The 14,706-nt window shown below is 48.1% G+C and overlaps 1 protein-coding gene across 2 annotated transcripts in view; it reads left to right on the top strand.

The window, feature by feature from the left end:
- SPNS1 (SPNS lysolipid transporter 1, lysophospholipid) overlaps positions 1–14,706 on the top strand; it is an 824,969-nt gene that overhangs the window by 792,842 nt on the left and 17,421 nt on the right. For both annotated transcript variants that reach the window (XM_069652177.1, XM_069652176.1), the window contains exon 12: positions 2,335–2,506. In XM_069652177.1, the coding sequence (XP_069508278.1) occupies positions 2,335–2,506 (172 nt within the window). The remainder of the gene's footprint in view (positions 1–2,334; positions 2,507–14,706) is intronic.

Below are 14,706 nucleotides of genomic sequence, written 5' to 3'. Positions count from 1 at the left end.
CCACTCCCTCTAGGTTTTTTGTAGGGGTTTGTTAGGGGTGTAATCACCGGTTTCCTTGTATTGATAAGCAGTACATTTGTAATCTGTGTTTACTAATGCACCACTACTGCATTGAAGGTACTGATTGCAGACAGTTCAAGCCCAGGACATTGCAGACTTGCATGGAAAATGGTTTGGCTGCAGACTTGCTTTGCTGCAGGGTTTATTGATGACTCTGCTAAGGCTGCTCCAAAAAGTCTCATAGTCATGACGTATGTTCCAGATCCCCAAATAAATACACACCTTGAAAGTGAAGTACTGTAGATCAGCCTCACTAGTAGTATCACCAAGAAACTTAAGTAACCCCCAAGACAGGGTTTTATACATCTGTGGCCATAAACCGTAAATTCATTCATATTGTTCCTAAGATGAATAACGGCATCCCCAATGCCAGTACTTCATAGCAACACCTGTATGTTCACCATTTGGACATACAAAGACATTAGAGGACAAACCTACCCAACCTGACGCAGTGGTTTCTGTGAAGTCACAGAGGAGACCTCCTGCGTCATTGACCACGGAAGATAATCATGTAATGGTGCCATTGACCTCCAACAGTAAACAAAATCCACTGTCATTTGCTGAAAAAAATAATTTTGGGGCCAAACAAAAATAATGCCTTCATGGTGATTCTGATACTCTTAATCCTGGTTTTCCCTCCTCACAATGGTCTACCAGCTGTCTCCTGCAAGTATATGCTTTGCCATAACCTCCATGCCGGAATATATACTAGTGGAGATGAACTGTGAAAGTTGCCGACACAGGTTGGGGCATGGGCTGGTGCACGGATGGATGCACGCTCCTGCCGTCCCAATTGCCAAGTTCTGAAAGTGACTGCATCCTCTTTCAGGGTCGCTTTTTTTCCCGTCCACTCTGTTTTGCAGGCTTACCTAACCAGTTATGAAGTAGGGAGGGGAACGACTAAGAGTAACCCAGAATCACTTTGAAGGTAATTTTTCCAACTTCAAGTATTCTTTTTTCTTTGATGCTCGCAAATTTCATTTGGGTGGCCTTACTGTGAGGGAAACTTAAAACTTGACAAATGCGGGGTAGGAATGCCTATTCAAAGGGAAACCCTTTAATAACATTTCCAGGGTGGTGGGTTTTTCTGACTTCCTTATGAAATCGGTAAACAAATACATTCCTTTGAAATAGAGGATACTTAAGTTATAGAGGTTTCAAAACACTCCTTTAGATGTAAATAATTGATAACCCAAGGCACATTTGTTGTCCTTTGACAGATCAGGTAAGATTGTGACTAATTTCAGGCTTTTTGTTTAAAATAAGATTTTTTATACAACGTTCAATTTAAATTGAAATTTAAACTTGATTAGTACAGTTCTTAGGTCTTCGATTATATAAAGTATTATTCTGTATATTGCTTTTACTAGATGATGAAGTGATGCATGTTTTTTCGGTTTGCTTTTGAAAACCTTGCAGTAATGGCCAACATAGTACCTCGTGTGTTTGTCTGCACCTATTATTTATTGCTGATATGCAAATGGCAATGAGCTTGACATTTTACTTTAGTCCTGATTTCTTTTTAATTACACTACTGTAATTACTGTACTTGTAAAATTCTTAATGATTAAACACAAGAATAAAAAACAAAAAATGTACACTATTGCATTTCAAGTTATTCTTTGCTGTGTTATTGCACTGATCACATCATACAGATTACAAGAAATTAGAAGCATTTCAGTTGTGTTTAATATATGCTGAATACTTTTGATTTATTGTTAATAGGTGATACCCTTGTTTCTGCAAAAAAGCCCCAGTGGTTCATTTACATAAACCATGTCTACTGTTCTTTAGCATCAAGCTGTTCCTTTGTAATGAGCTCTTGCGTCTCATCTGTTTCCTTTACATTCTTTAAGCATATCTTAGTTTACGAATGTCTATCTTCACAATTTACTAATATTGTATTTAATTCATGATTTGTTCTTGTTTTACTAGTGCTTATGATTCAAAAAAGTGATTGAGAGATTTCCTTGAAATCAAAGAGGTTGAAGGGATTTGCAATTGCTATGTTACTAAGTCCACATTGTGTTATTCCTTTGCTGCTCCCCCAACATTGTCTAAACTGCACCCTCCATTCCCTTCTTGATCTGCCGCACTCTCTGCATCCCGTACACTTCTTCTGCCTGCACATTAATTTCTGGTGTCCTTGAATGTTTTGACTCCTGAATTTTAAATTACGTACCCATTTAACACCGTTTCATCTGTTTGCCACTATAGTTTGACCTTTTATCATTCTCTAATCTTCGCCTCCTTGCCTCCGGGACTCTGTTTCAGATCTCAGATCGCATTCGGAAGGGGAAGCCATCCTCCTATCTCTGGGAGTTCCGCAGCCTGCAATATGCCCTCATGCTCTGCGCCTTCGTTGGAGTTATTGGAGGGGCCTTCTTCCTCGCTACCGCTGTTTACATCGAGAAAGACCGCACTAAGGCTGAGCTCTATTCACAAGGTAACAATGTTTTAGTGTACTGTAACCCTACACAGAGTGTAGGTACCTTCTCAGAGCAAACAACATGACATGTGTGCTCCGGCAAACGGGATACGGGTGAAAAGGGGCTTCCTACATCAGAATTCGGGTGCTGCACACAGGCCATTGCCATATAAAAACTCCTGGTTTCCGATTCCTAAATCAGTAATAAACAAACAATTTAATGTTGTGAAGGCATCATGAAGCAAAACACAGACATCCGATTCAAAGTTCAAACAACAATGGTTTATTAACTTAAATGTCAGGATGGTTTAAGGCCTATCTTGCCCTATTCTAATGTGGGAATTCCCTACCTGAAGAAACTAAGGAAAGTCTGAGTTAGTAAGTTCAACTTAAAAGTCTGTCTGTGAACAAAACCTATATTTGGCCTAACAACTAATGCTAAACAATGTGTAGAGATAAAAGGAACAGTGTTCCAAACAAAGTTCTGAGCTTCATCCAGCTCCGGGCTTGCTTTCCAGCTCCTCTTTCCCATCTTTCCCATCTTCAAAACGGTTTCACAAAGTCTTGGGGTTTCATTCCCCAAGAAGACAACACTGTTCAAGAATGGTCCTAGTGTTCCCTTCCCCAAGAAGACAACACAGTTACACAAAGTCTTGGGGATCCCTCCCCCAAGAAGGTAACACAGTTCCAAAATGTTCTCAGGATTCCCTCTACCAAGAAGACACCAAGTTCATAAGGTCTCAGGTTTCCCTTCCCCAAGACATCAGCTTGCACAGCTTGCCAACTGGTACTTAAGTTCAGTCTCTTGATATTCAAAACCAGTTCCAAGTCAACTTTAAATTCCTTCTAGTACTTGACAGTTCATACAGAATGCTTTCTCCTGCTTCACTTCAGCAATATTTCATGCACTGTTATTTGCTCTCTGTATCTCTGTATTTTTTTTTGGCTTTCGCAGCTAGGGTATCCCCGGTCTAGGCGCAGTTGTCAGGCCACACGCTCCAACCATCACAGGTCACGCAACCGGTCACCCTATGCTTGCTTGCCCACACATGTTTTTCTGTAACTGCCCCTGTGCTCTGGTTCACACTCACTTGGCTTTCTCCATGCCAACCTTTTTGCTTTGCCACGAGATTCCTTCTTTGCCAGTTTCTTCTTTGCCATTTGACAGGTTTTACAGGTGTGAGTCCTCAGGTACAATTGCCTGACCATAGTTAGTGGAGTACTCGGGACATGCCTGACCCTTAGATCAGTCTGAAGACTTCTTCCTAGTGTCAGTACTAGAGTGGTGAAATGACATGCTAGTGTGCACTACTCTTAGTTGCCTCTTCCTTGTCCCAGTACTATAATGGTATGAATGAGGTGACATGAAGTAAAATTGTTTACAATAGCTTATAAAGGCAGGGGGAGGGGGAGGTTGGTCCTCAAAAGGAAAAGCGGGATAACATGTTTTTTTTCAGTGGGCCTCCTCTTCTTCTCCCTCTTCCTTGTGTTTTTATATTGATAACGTTTTCTTGGGTTATCCCTGCCAGAGGGGTGCGAGTAACAATATCCCATAACGGCGGCTGGGACTGAGGGTTCGTCATGGAATGGACTAGTGGGATAACGTGTCTCACCTGAGGACATCCCCCTACCACTCTCCGAGTCTCCCCTACCCAGGTGATCCTCCCTTGCATCTCCACCCGTAGGGTCAGGATCCGAAAACGATGGCCCTTCCCTGGCCACCTGAGCAGAGGATGTTTGGGAGAATGAAGTGAGGATCGCCTCAGGTTCCTCACACTGTCTAGTTGCAGAGAACATTAGCACTTAGTTGGAGCTCTTGCATGTGGATAGTAGAGGGCCCCTGTTGTCAATCAGCTTCCCTGTGAAGCAGAACAGGTACATCATGGGGAAAATGTGTTCTAGTGGCAGCTCATTTGTAGAAGAAAGTTGAACAGTTTTAGGTAGGTGGAGAGTTGTCAAATATTGCTTTTAAGAACTTTGTGTTTGTTTTTCTACAGTGCATCCTATTTTGCTATTCTTAGTATTTATGCTGCTTGGTACATTGATGATTTTGTTATTTGTTGTCATTAGAACTTGGTTTATATTTGTTTATGGCTGCCGCTGTTCAATAATATAATGGGCACAATCTTGGAATGGTATAAAATGCCTCACACTGTTATTGCTACTTCTTTGTGTCAGCTATGTGACAATGTTTGCATTCAGTATGTCTGAAAACATTTAATTGCAGCATGTATGATGCATTCTAGCAGGGCACAAGTTGGGAGAACATGTCAATAGAAGCAATCACCTGTCTTTTCTCACCGAGCAGATTCTGCCCCCCGCCTCCTTAGATCAGTGAACTGAAGAGGTGATAGCATCACAATGGAGTACACGTTTTTGAAGCAAAGCTTCTCAGCAGCATCTCATCCTGAGCAGACATTGTTAACATTCTGTGAATGCTTGTTTTGATCTTTATTTCTATCTGCATCACAATCAAAACATCTGTACATCCCACAGTTGGCTGATAAATGTTTCTCCAGCATGGGGTCTGGCATGGATTCACATGCTCATGAATATTCCCCGTCGTCAGGCTGGGAATCCTCGGTAAGAAAAAACCAGTATCAGTTTCGTTTCTGATCTGTCTTTCGTAGTAGTAACCAATCACTGGTCTCTGCGTCATACTGACCACAGCCAATGACTGCCCTCTACCTAAGCACCGCCTCTGGCAGCCATCTTCAGATTTTTACCGCACGTTCATGTGTTGGGATCCTCGTGCTATTGCTCTCGAGCGTTAGTGCTATTTTTTCACGCTTTTTGCTCCAAAAATTTGTTTTTTCGGTCAAAGAGCCTCAAGCTCCACCGACTCTCCATCAGATCAACGGGGACCCGTGTCGGATTCGTCTGCGCGCCTCAAGGGTGAAGATTTCGTCGAGCTTCGTTTTGGAGGACTCCAGAAGTTTCTCAGGCCCGGACATGGCCCAGGAGAAGGGAAGCTTGACGCCCGGAAAGCTGTTCAGGGTCTGCCCTGGATGCCAGCTGCAGAACGTCTTTAAGGAGGACGAGCACTCCTTTTGTCTCTACTGCTTACATGAGGACAAGACTCACGTGGAGAAGGACTGTGCGTTTTGCAGCAATATGTCGGAGCGGACCATGAAGGACCACCACCAACGCCTCGCCAACTGGCTGGAAGGGAAGAGCCCGTCAGGCGAGAAGAAGAGGAAGAAATCCGAGCGGTCTTCTAAGACCTTTGAGGACGCCCCGGCGACGGGGTTCCAACACAAGGCCAAGCACCGCGAGTCCGCTGGCACCGGGAGCGCCGAACGGTCGGGCTCTACGGGCGCCAGGCAGGGCGCACCCTCCCCGGCACCTTCAGGTGGGGAGCGCACACCGAGAATCTGCACGCGAGAGGCCTCTGGCTCCCGACAGAGAAGTCCCTCCATATCAACGTCCTGGAGCTCCGTGCAGTGTTCTGGGCCCTCAGGTCCTTCCTTCCGTCCCTCAAGGGCAAGGTGGTGAGGATCTTCACCGACAACACCACCACCATGTTTTACATCATCAGGGTGGAACCAGGTCCCCAGCACTGTCCAAGGAAGCGCAGGACCTGTGGCATTGGGCCGTCGCCCAAAGGATGTTTCTGGTGCCGTTTCATCTGGCAGGGATAAAAAACACCATCACCGACTCACTCAGCAGGGAGCTGCGCTCGTGCCACGAGTGGGAACTACGGCAGGATCTAGTGGATCGCCTCTTCCGACGGTGGGGCACACCCCAGATCGACCTGTTCGCGACGGCGACGAACTCCAAGTGCCGGAGGTTCGCCAGCAGGTTTCCCCAGGCGAGGAGCATGGGCGATGCTTTCTCGTTCCCCTGGGAGGGCCTGTTCCTCTACGCGTTCCCTCCGTTGCCACTGCTAATCCGGCTCGTCAACCAGCTCAAGAGGTCACGGTGCAGGATGATCCTCGTCGCACCTGCGTGGCCGAGGCAGATATGGTTCCCGGACCTTCTGGACTTGTCAACGTCCCCGCCAATCAAGCTGCCGGTGGACGCGGATCTACTCTTCAGGGAAGGAGGCGCCATCCTCCACCACGATCCGAAATCGCTGAACTTGCAGGCCTGGCTCCTGCAGCGGTAGAGTTTGGAGGATACGACATACCGGCCGACTGCAGAGAGGTTCTTGCAAAGGCCAGGGCGTCCTCGACTCTTAAATGCTACGGACACAAATGGAAGAGGTTCTCTGTCTGGTGCCACGCACAGAAGATTAACCCTCTATGGATTACGGCTCCCCAGGTACTGCCGTACCTGCTGACGCTGGCCAAAGCTGGACTGGCACACGCGTCCATCAAGATTCATCTTGCTGCGATCTCCCGATACACCAGAACCACGGGGCGGACATCCTTGTGGTCTCATCGTCTGGTGGAAGAGTTTATGAAGGGACTGTTCAGATCGTTCCCGCCGGTGAAGGCTCCGGCCCCGGCGTGGGAGCTCAACGTGGTGCTGACCAAGCTCATGGGACCTCCGTTCGAGCCTCTGCACTCGGCCCCGTTGAAGTTTCTGTCGTGGAAAACAGCGTTTCTTGTGGCCATCACCTCCGCACGACGGGTGGGAGAGATCCAGGCCCTTTCCTGCAAGGCCCCGTACTTGACTTTTCACGACACGAGGGTAGTGCTCAGGACGCACCCCTCCTTCATGCCCAAGGTACCGTCGGACTTCCATCTCAACGAACCCTTGGGTTTTGCCTGTGTTCTTCCCGTCGCCTTCGTCGCCGGCTGAGAGGACTTTGCACTCGCTGGATGTGGCTAGAGCGCTGAAGTTCTACGTGGACCGCACAAAGTGTTTTCGGAAGACGTCACAACTCTTTGTGAACTTTGGACCTGTCAATCAGGGGAAGGCTCTCTCGAAGGCTTCCATTTCCAGATGGCTCTCCGGCTGTATCATGTACTGTCATCGGTTGGCAAACCGACCGCTGCCTGGCCGTCCGAGAGCCCATTCCACCAGAGCGATCGCAGCTACCACGGCGTTCCTTTCTGGTGTGCCCCTGCTGGACATATGCAGGGCTGCTACGTGGAGGTCGACGCACACCTTCACGAAATTCTACTGCGTCGATCGGGATTCCAGGGAGGAGTCCAGGGTCGGCCAAGCAGTGCTGCGCAACCTGTTCGCCTGAGGTGAGCCTGGTGAGGAGGTAAGATGCTTAATGTTGAGTTTGATGTAATGCTTAATGTTGAGCCTTTGCCACCTCCCATGGTTGTGCATGTGTGTACTGCTATGTATTCTTTATTCATGAGCATGTGAATCCATGCCAGACCCCATGCTGGAGAAGGAACAAGTTACTTACCTGTAACTGTTGTTCTCCAGCATGGGTCTGGCATGGATTCACATGCGAACCCTCCCGCCTACCCCTCTGCGGCTCTTCACTTGGTCATACTGCCACTTCACGTGCTTCCAAATCTGAAGATGGCTGCCAGAGGCGGGGCTTATGTAGAGGGCAGTCATTGGCTGTGGTCAGTATGACGCAGAGACCAGTGATTGGTTACTACTACGAAAGACAGATCAGAAACAAAACTGATACTGGTTTTTTTCTTTACCAAGGATTCCCAGCCTGACGACGGGGAATATTCATGAGCATGTGAATCCATGCCAGACCCATGCTGGAGAACAACAGTTACAGGTAAGTAACTTGTTCCTTATTTTCATCCTAGCATACAACAATTGAAAATAACTAATAATTATTTCAAATCTGCCTATTCTATTTCTACAATGACTGCTTTCCTGACACGTAAAAAATGCTCCACTTTTTCCCTTCAGCTTTCTTACAGTTTGGTTCCCCACTTGACAAATGCCTGATCAGATTTCTGAAAGCCATGTCTCTGACCCCAACCTTCACATTGTATTGCTCAACCACTCTCATGCCTCTCCCTTCTTTAAAACTTCTTTTGCATTCCTCCTCCTTAAGATCCATCTCTTGGTGCCTCTACCCTTGCATTCTTTAATCCCACCAGCTGACTCCTTGCCCCCAGCCAAAATACTGGAAGCCTTTGTGACTTACGAACTACCATTTATTTCTCAATCAGACCCCCACTTGCGCTCCATTCAAGCTAGTTTCCTCCCTATACATAGTACCAAATCTGTCCTGGTCACCCTCTTTATCTGCACAACTCTTATGATTTCTCTATGCCTATGGTCATGGTGCCTTGTGCCTTCTTCCCTGCATCAGGCAACCCTAGGGGTGGACTTTGGGAGGGCAACCATTTATGGTGAACAGGAAAGACACAGAAGTCTAGCCAAACCTAATCAAGGTAGGTAGCAGAGCAGTGTTAGGAAAGATTTTCTTTTTGCAACTTTCCCTCCATGGTTTCCTATGGCACCTGTGATGATTCCCCAGGATTCATAACCTCTCCCCATGGGTGAGCCCATTCCTATGAGGCTAAGGAGGTGAGGCCACTATCCAATAGTCCCCCCTAGAGGTAGTAATATGCAGGAGGACCTCATAGGGAGAGACTCCCCTCCCGGGAATAAGGACGTCGACCTTGGGAAAAGCATCCATACCACCACCACAACACACAAACCCCTACCATCATTGCCACCCTTTTCATCCACTTGATGGTGGGACCACGTGCTAATGGGAGACACTGAATGTTCCAAATGCGAAGTATACTGGGACGAGGAAGAACACGAAAAGCACCTGGAATGGATATGTTGAAAAGCAACCCCCTTCCGTAGCGAGGTGGGAACAAGGAACTCTTAAATATTGTGTTGTTGTTATGTGAGGGCAAGGTCAACAAAATAAAACAAGCAAGAAATGGCTCAGGCAGATCAATTGCGGAAGACTCCAGTCCGAGAATGCAGCCCTGGAAGTTCAAACTGGGCTTTTTGGAGCAGAAGCCGAGTAAGCCCTCATGATGGAAGAGGCGGCCCAAGCGACGCAAGTGGCACATCCAACTGGTCGGAAAGGAACCGGCACCCTGAGGTCAGAGAAGGACCGTGGTGGTGACGTGACCCATAGCGGGTGGACAGGATGGTCCTGGAACGACACATTGACCGCCAGCAGTAACCTGTCATGGAGCCGTGCAAGAGAACAGACAGCAAGATGCAAGACCTACAGCCCCTTGAAGAACCAGTGAATTCTTCCTGAAAAGCAGCTAATGATAAAGACTGAAAGTCCGTGTGGGGACCGGGTGAAGAAAAAGTAAATCAAGAGTGCATCAGGAGTTGTAATTGTAAACTTTATTTGTTTATTTGTAAAGTGCTTTTACACAAGTGAAGTGCTTCAAAGCGCTTCAAGGTGGGAAGGGAACAAGGGGATATCATTGTCATTCTTAGGCCTTGAGGATTCCGAATGATCCAACAGCAATAACAAGCATACTAGGTCAGGCCATTTCTGCTAGAATAAGCACGAGACAAAGAATTGGGGGGAGAAGTGGGGGCGGGGTCGAGGAGCATACAAGACAATAGGTTGTTCTTCAATGCGCCCCTGCGTGCAGGCACAGCAAAGCTGAGGAGGGGGGAAAGAGGAAGGCAGGACAGATGACATGCTAAGCCAAGTACATTCAAGGTTGTGCAAGTGAGCAAAGAGATGAGCGAGTTAGGGAGTAGGGGGACCAAGTGCTCATGGAACAGATTCCAAGCTCAGTAATGCAGGCAGAGTGCGGAGGCTCGGATGCAAGTGCAGGACAGGCGGGGGAGCCTGGGACGTGTGAGGCTCTGGAGGTGCACCAGGCGACGGTTGGGGATGAGAACATGGAGGGAAGCAGGAGAGAAGAGAAAGTAGGTTAGCAGAGGAGAAGAGGAATGTCTTGAGGAGTTTCCGGAACTTAAGGAGGTCCAGCTCAAGATGGACAGAGGCAGGTAGGCTATTCCAGAGGGAGGCACCTGCAGAGGATAAGGATCTTCTCCTCAAATCTCTGTTTGGAAAAGCTGCTCATCCGCAGAGGGTTTGGAGTAGCCAGAGCAGTGGGCTCTGGAAGTAGAGTACTTGGGAAGGGAGCGTTGTAGATAGTGGGGGCCCCGACCCCAGAAAGCCTTGTGGACTATGAAGAGGGACTTCAACTTAATCCTTGCAGCCATGGGGAGCCAGTAGAGAGATTTCAGCGCCAGAGAGATGCAGTCCCTGGGCTTGAGGCCAAGGATACGTTTTGCAGTTCTTTTCTGGATAAGTTGAAGAGGTCGAAGAGTAGAGGTGGGAAGATTGAGAAAGAGACTGTTGTAGTAGTCCAGTCTGGAGAGAACCAGGACTTTGGGAGACAGTGAGCATATGGTAGAAGGTGAGAAAAGGTAGAATACCTCTGAGGAGGTGCAGTTGGTAGTGGGGCTTTTTGCACATGTCTGAGATTTGAGAAGAGAAGGAGAGAGTAGAGTCGAAAATGAACCCCAGAATTTTTGTCCAGGTAAGGAGTGATTGAGATCGAGCGATAGCTTGAATGGTAGGGTCGGCAGAAGGTTTTTTGAGCATAGGGTGCCCAAGAGAATGCTTGAGGGAAGTGGGGAAGACTCCATTGGCGAAGGAGACTTTGCAGCGGTCTACCAAGGCTGGAGCTAGCGAGTCAATGTTGTCCTTGATAGTTTTGGAGGGATAGGGGTCCACCTGTTTAGAGGAGGCTTTCATAGAACGGACTTGTCTAGAGACCTCTTCAAGTGTGACAGGGGAGAGGGAGGAGAGTAGAAGGGGAGTGGTGGGGATGGCTGAGGGGGGCCCAGGCAATGATGGTGCACGAGAGGGTGCTCAGGAGAGAGAAGACAGGATGTCCTGTGTTTTGGTGGTGAAGTGTGCAGCAAGGGCCGAGCAAAGGGCCTGGGTGGGTGCGGTTGAGGAAGAGGCTGCAATAGGATTAGCCAGTTGCTTACAGACTTTGAAAAGTTTGACCGTGGTGTTGGATGCCGCGGAGATGCAGGCTTGAATATTTACTTTTTTCTTGGACCGCATGCCAGTACCACACCACTGCTAAAACAGAGATTAAGAAAGACTGCATGAGGAGTTATCTCCCTCGTCGCAGTGGCCAAGCCAATACCACTGCTCAAGCGGGGTGCAATGGGAGTCGTCTCCCTTGTTGCAGTGGTGAAGCCAATACCACTGCTCCAGCAGAGTGCATTGAGAGTCATCTCCCTCGTCACAATCGCCAAGCTTAATACCACTGCTTCAGCAGAGGGCAGTGGGAGTCATCTCCCTTGTCGCAGTGGCTTCACCACTACCACTGCTCAAGTAGACTGGTCAAGGGTTTACAAAGATACAGAGGAGCCTGAAAAAGATATTCATCACCCAGACAGTAAAGGGAAGTCGAATAAGGCCATGAGCTTTTCTACTTCCTGGAAAGAGTTGAAGGGACTGATACAACCTTTCTGTAAAAGTGCTGAAGGATTGCAGTGGAGGACTTTCATAAATGAACCAGGAGAATGGAGCTGTTCCCCTGGCCCTGTTTTGAAAGGACTCTGAAAGAACTATTATCACGATAAAACTGAAGCAAGACACCAGGAGAAGGTAGTCATTTTCCTGGTGAAGAAACAATGCTTGTGTTATGGGATTTTGGTTTCAGTGCTAGAGTTAGATTGCTAGGTTTTGAGGACAGAGAACATATTATTTATGGAGAGACATTCTGACTGGCCCCTAATGTTTTCCTAGGTTGAGGAAGGGCAAGCCCTTAGAATTAGGGAGAGAGAGATTTTTCTCTGATAAAGAAAAGGTTTGTAACCCCAAACATGACCCCTCCTTGTCAGTCTCCTTCTACACCCTTGCACACCTTATTCTTTTTTGCTTTGTTTTTGATCCTGTCCTGACCTTTTGAAGTGAAGTAAAGCCTTCATCTTCACCTCTTCATTTGTTATGGGGAAACTGATCAGTCCTTCAGACTGTCAGTACTGGGCAACTTTGTTTCCCTTTTGAATTCTTGTATTTCTCCAGCATGGGGTCTGGCATGGATTTACATGCTCATGAATATTCCCCGTCGTCAGGCCGGGAATCCTCGGTATAGAAAAAAAAATCAGTATCAGTTTCGTTTCTGATTTGTCTTTCTCAGTAGTAACCAATCACTGGTCTCTGGGTCATACTGCCCCCAGCCAATGACTGCCCTCTCCCTAAGCCCCGCCCCTGGCAGCCATCCTCAGATTTTTACCACACGTTCAAGTGTTGGGAGTCCTTGTGCTGTAGCTCTCGAGCTTTTGTTGCGTTTTCACGCTTTTTTCAGGAGATTTTCTCATTTTTTCGGTCAAATAGAGCCTCACGCTCTGATCAACGGGGATCCGTTTCGGAGTTTCTACGCCCCTCAAGGGTGAAGATTTTGTTGAGTTACGCTTTTGGAGGATTCCAGAAGTTCCGAGGCCTACCCCGGTCATGGTCCAGGCGAAAGGAAGCTCGACGCCCCGGAAGCTGTTCAGGACCTGCCCTGGATGCCAGCTTCAGAACGTTTTCAAGGAGGACGAGCATTCGTTATGCCTCTACTGTCTCCATGAGGACAAGATGCACAAGGAAAAGGACTGCGCGTTTTGTGGGAACATGTCGGAGCGGACCATGAAGGATCGCCACCTCCGTCTCGCCAACTGGCTGGAAGGGAAGAGCCCGTCAGGCGAGAAGAAGAAAAAGAAGTCTGAGCGGTATTCTAAGTCCTGTGAGGGCGCACCGGCGACGGGGGCCCAACAAAAGGCTAAGCACAGCGAGTCCACGGGCACCGGTAGCGCCGAACGGTCGGGCTCCTTGGCTGCCAGGCAGGGCGCATCCTCCCTAGCGCCATCAACCACAAGCCAATGCTCTGGCTTGGGTAAGAGGAAGTCCGAGAACCTGGCGAAGCTTCTGGAGAGGCCCAGGTCGATCTCGAAGATTCCGGCAGAGGGGGAGCGAGGCTCGGACCCTCCCCCCAAGGTGAAGGCCCCAGGCGTACAGAAGGTGACGTTGGCCTTAATTCACCCTGCTAAGACCTCGATTGAGGATGTCGCCACGGCCCTGGCTGTCACAACTCGCCTGCCTTGGAAACTATACCTAAGATGGAGACTAAAAAGGAGATAGAAGAAGGACTCAATTCCAGGAATCGCAAGGCGCATTCTAGTCTTTGGACTTTATATTTCCGGAAGTCGCTAACGCACTCGCGTTGCAACTTCCAGTGTTTTGGACAGTGTTCTCCAACGCTCACGTGTATTTCTACTCTTCCCTTCTGGCCGCTTTCCGAACGGCCTTGCTCTGCAGTTTCTGCCGTTCTCAGACGGCTGTTCCTCTGTTTGCTGTTTATTACTTACCCTCTTGGGTACCCTCTCTCTTTCCTTGCTCACAGTCCTTGCGAGGCACCTACTACTCTTCTGCTACCTTGCCCCTCCTGACTACCGGTACTTCTGCTGCTGCTCTCTCGAGGATTCTGTGGAGCTTTCGGACACTTCAGTTTCTCAAGTGCATTCTGGGACTTGTTGTCCCAGCAAGAAATCATAACCTACCAGGGTTTTTTCGGCAAGGCTTTTTCCCTGGTCTGGGGTGGGCTCCCTGGGGTCCCCGCTGCCAGGCAAATTGCATCTCTGGCAAAGTGGCCTCTAGTGGAGCTCATTCCCATCGCACCAAACCAGGGGTAAGGACGCACAAGAAGCCCAACGAATTTTGGAGACAGAGAAGAAAGGAGATACCAACGGATGAATCCTGGGACTCTGATTCAGACGGTACTTCAGCCATAAAGACTTCAGGTGAGGAGGGGGTTGGTGGAGACAGTAAGGATCAGACTGAATCTGAGAGATTGCAACGCCCAGAAAAGATGGCCTCTCTAGAACAATATCAGGAAATGGTAAACGCCATTCAGGCTCTAACAGCTGAAGTGCAGTCCCTAAGAGCTGACAACTCGGCATTACAGCAACAGGTCCAACAGCTGGGACAACAAGTACCTCAACGGGATGATAACAGAGGAGAATTACCTCCCCTTCCCCTGTCGTGTGGGAAATATGATGGGGACCCGAAGAAATTAAAAGTATTCTTGGATGCCTGCACAATCCAATTCACCTTTCGCCCCAGAACTTACGAGTTAGACAGAACCAAGATTGGGTTCTTAATATCCAATCTGACAGGCAACGCTTTGGCATGGGCTACGCCTTTTGTTACCACTTCAGATCCGATTCTCAGGGATTACGGTCTATTCATACAACGACTAAAAGAAAGGTTTGAAAGACAGGAGGTTTTATATACCGCCTTTGAAGATCTACTCGACATACGACAAGGGTCATCGGATGTCCAAACGTACCTAGCGAGATTTCAAAGGATAGCAGCAGAAGCAGGATGGCCTGAA

The sequence above is a fragment of the Ambystoma mexicanum genome, chromosome 3p, assembly GCF_040938575.1.
Source record: "Ambystoma mexicanum isolate Mex_15411 chromosome 3p, UKY_AmexF1_1, whole genome shotgun sequence".
NCBI lineage: Eukaryota > Metazoa > Chordata > Amphibia > Caudata > Ambystomatidae > Ambystoma > Ambystoma mexicanum.
The sequence above is the reverse complement of the archived record's forward strand: the minus strand, read 5'-3'. Positions and strand labels throughout refer to the sequence as shown.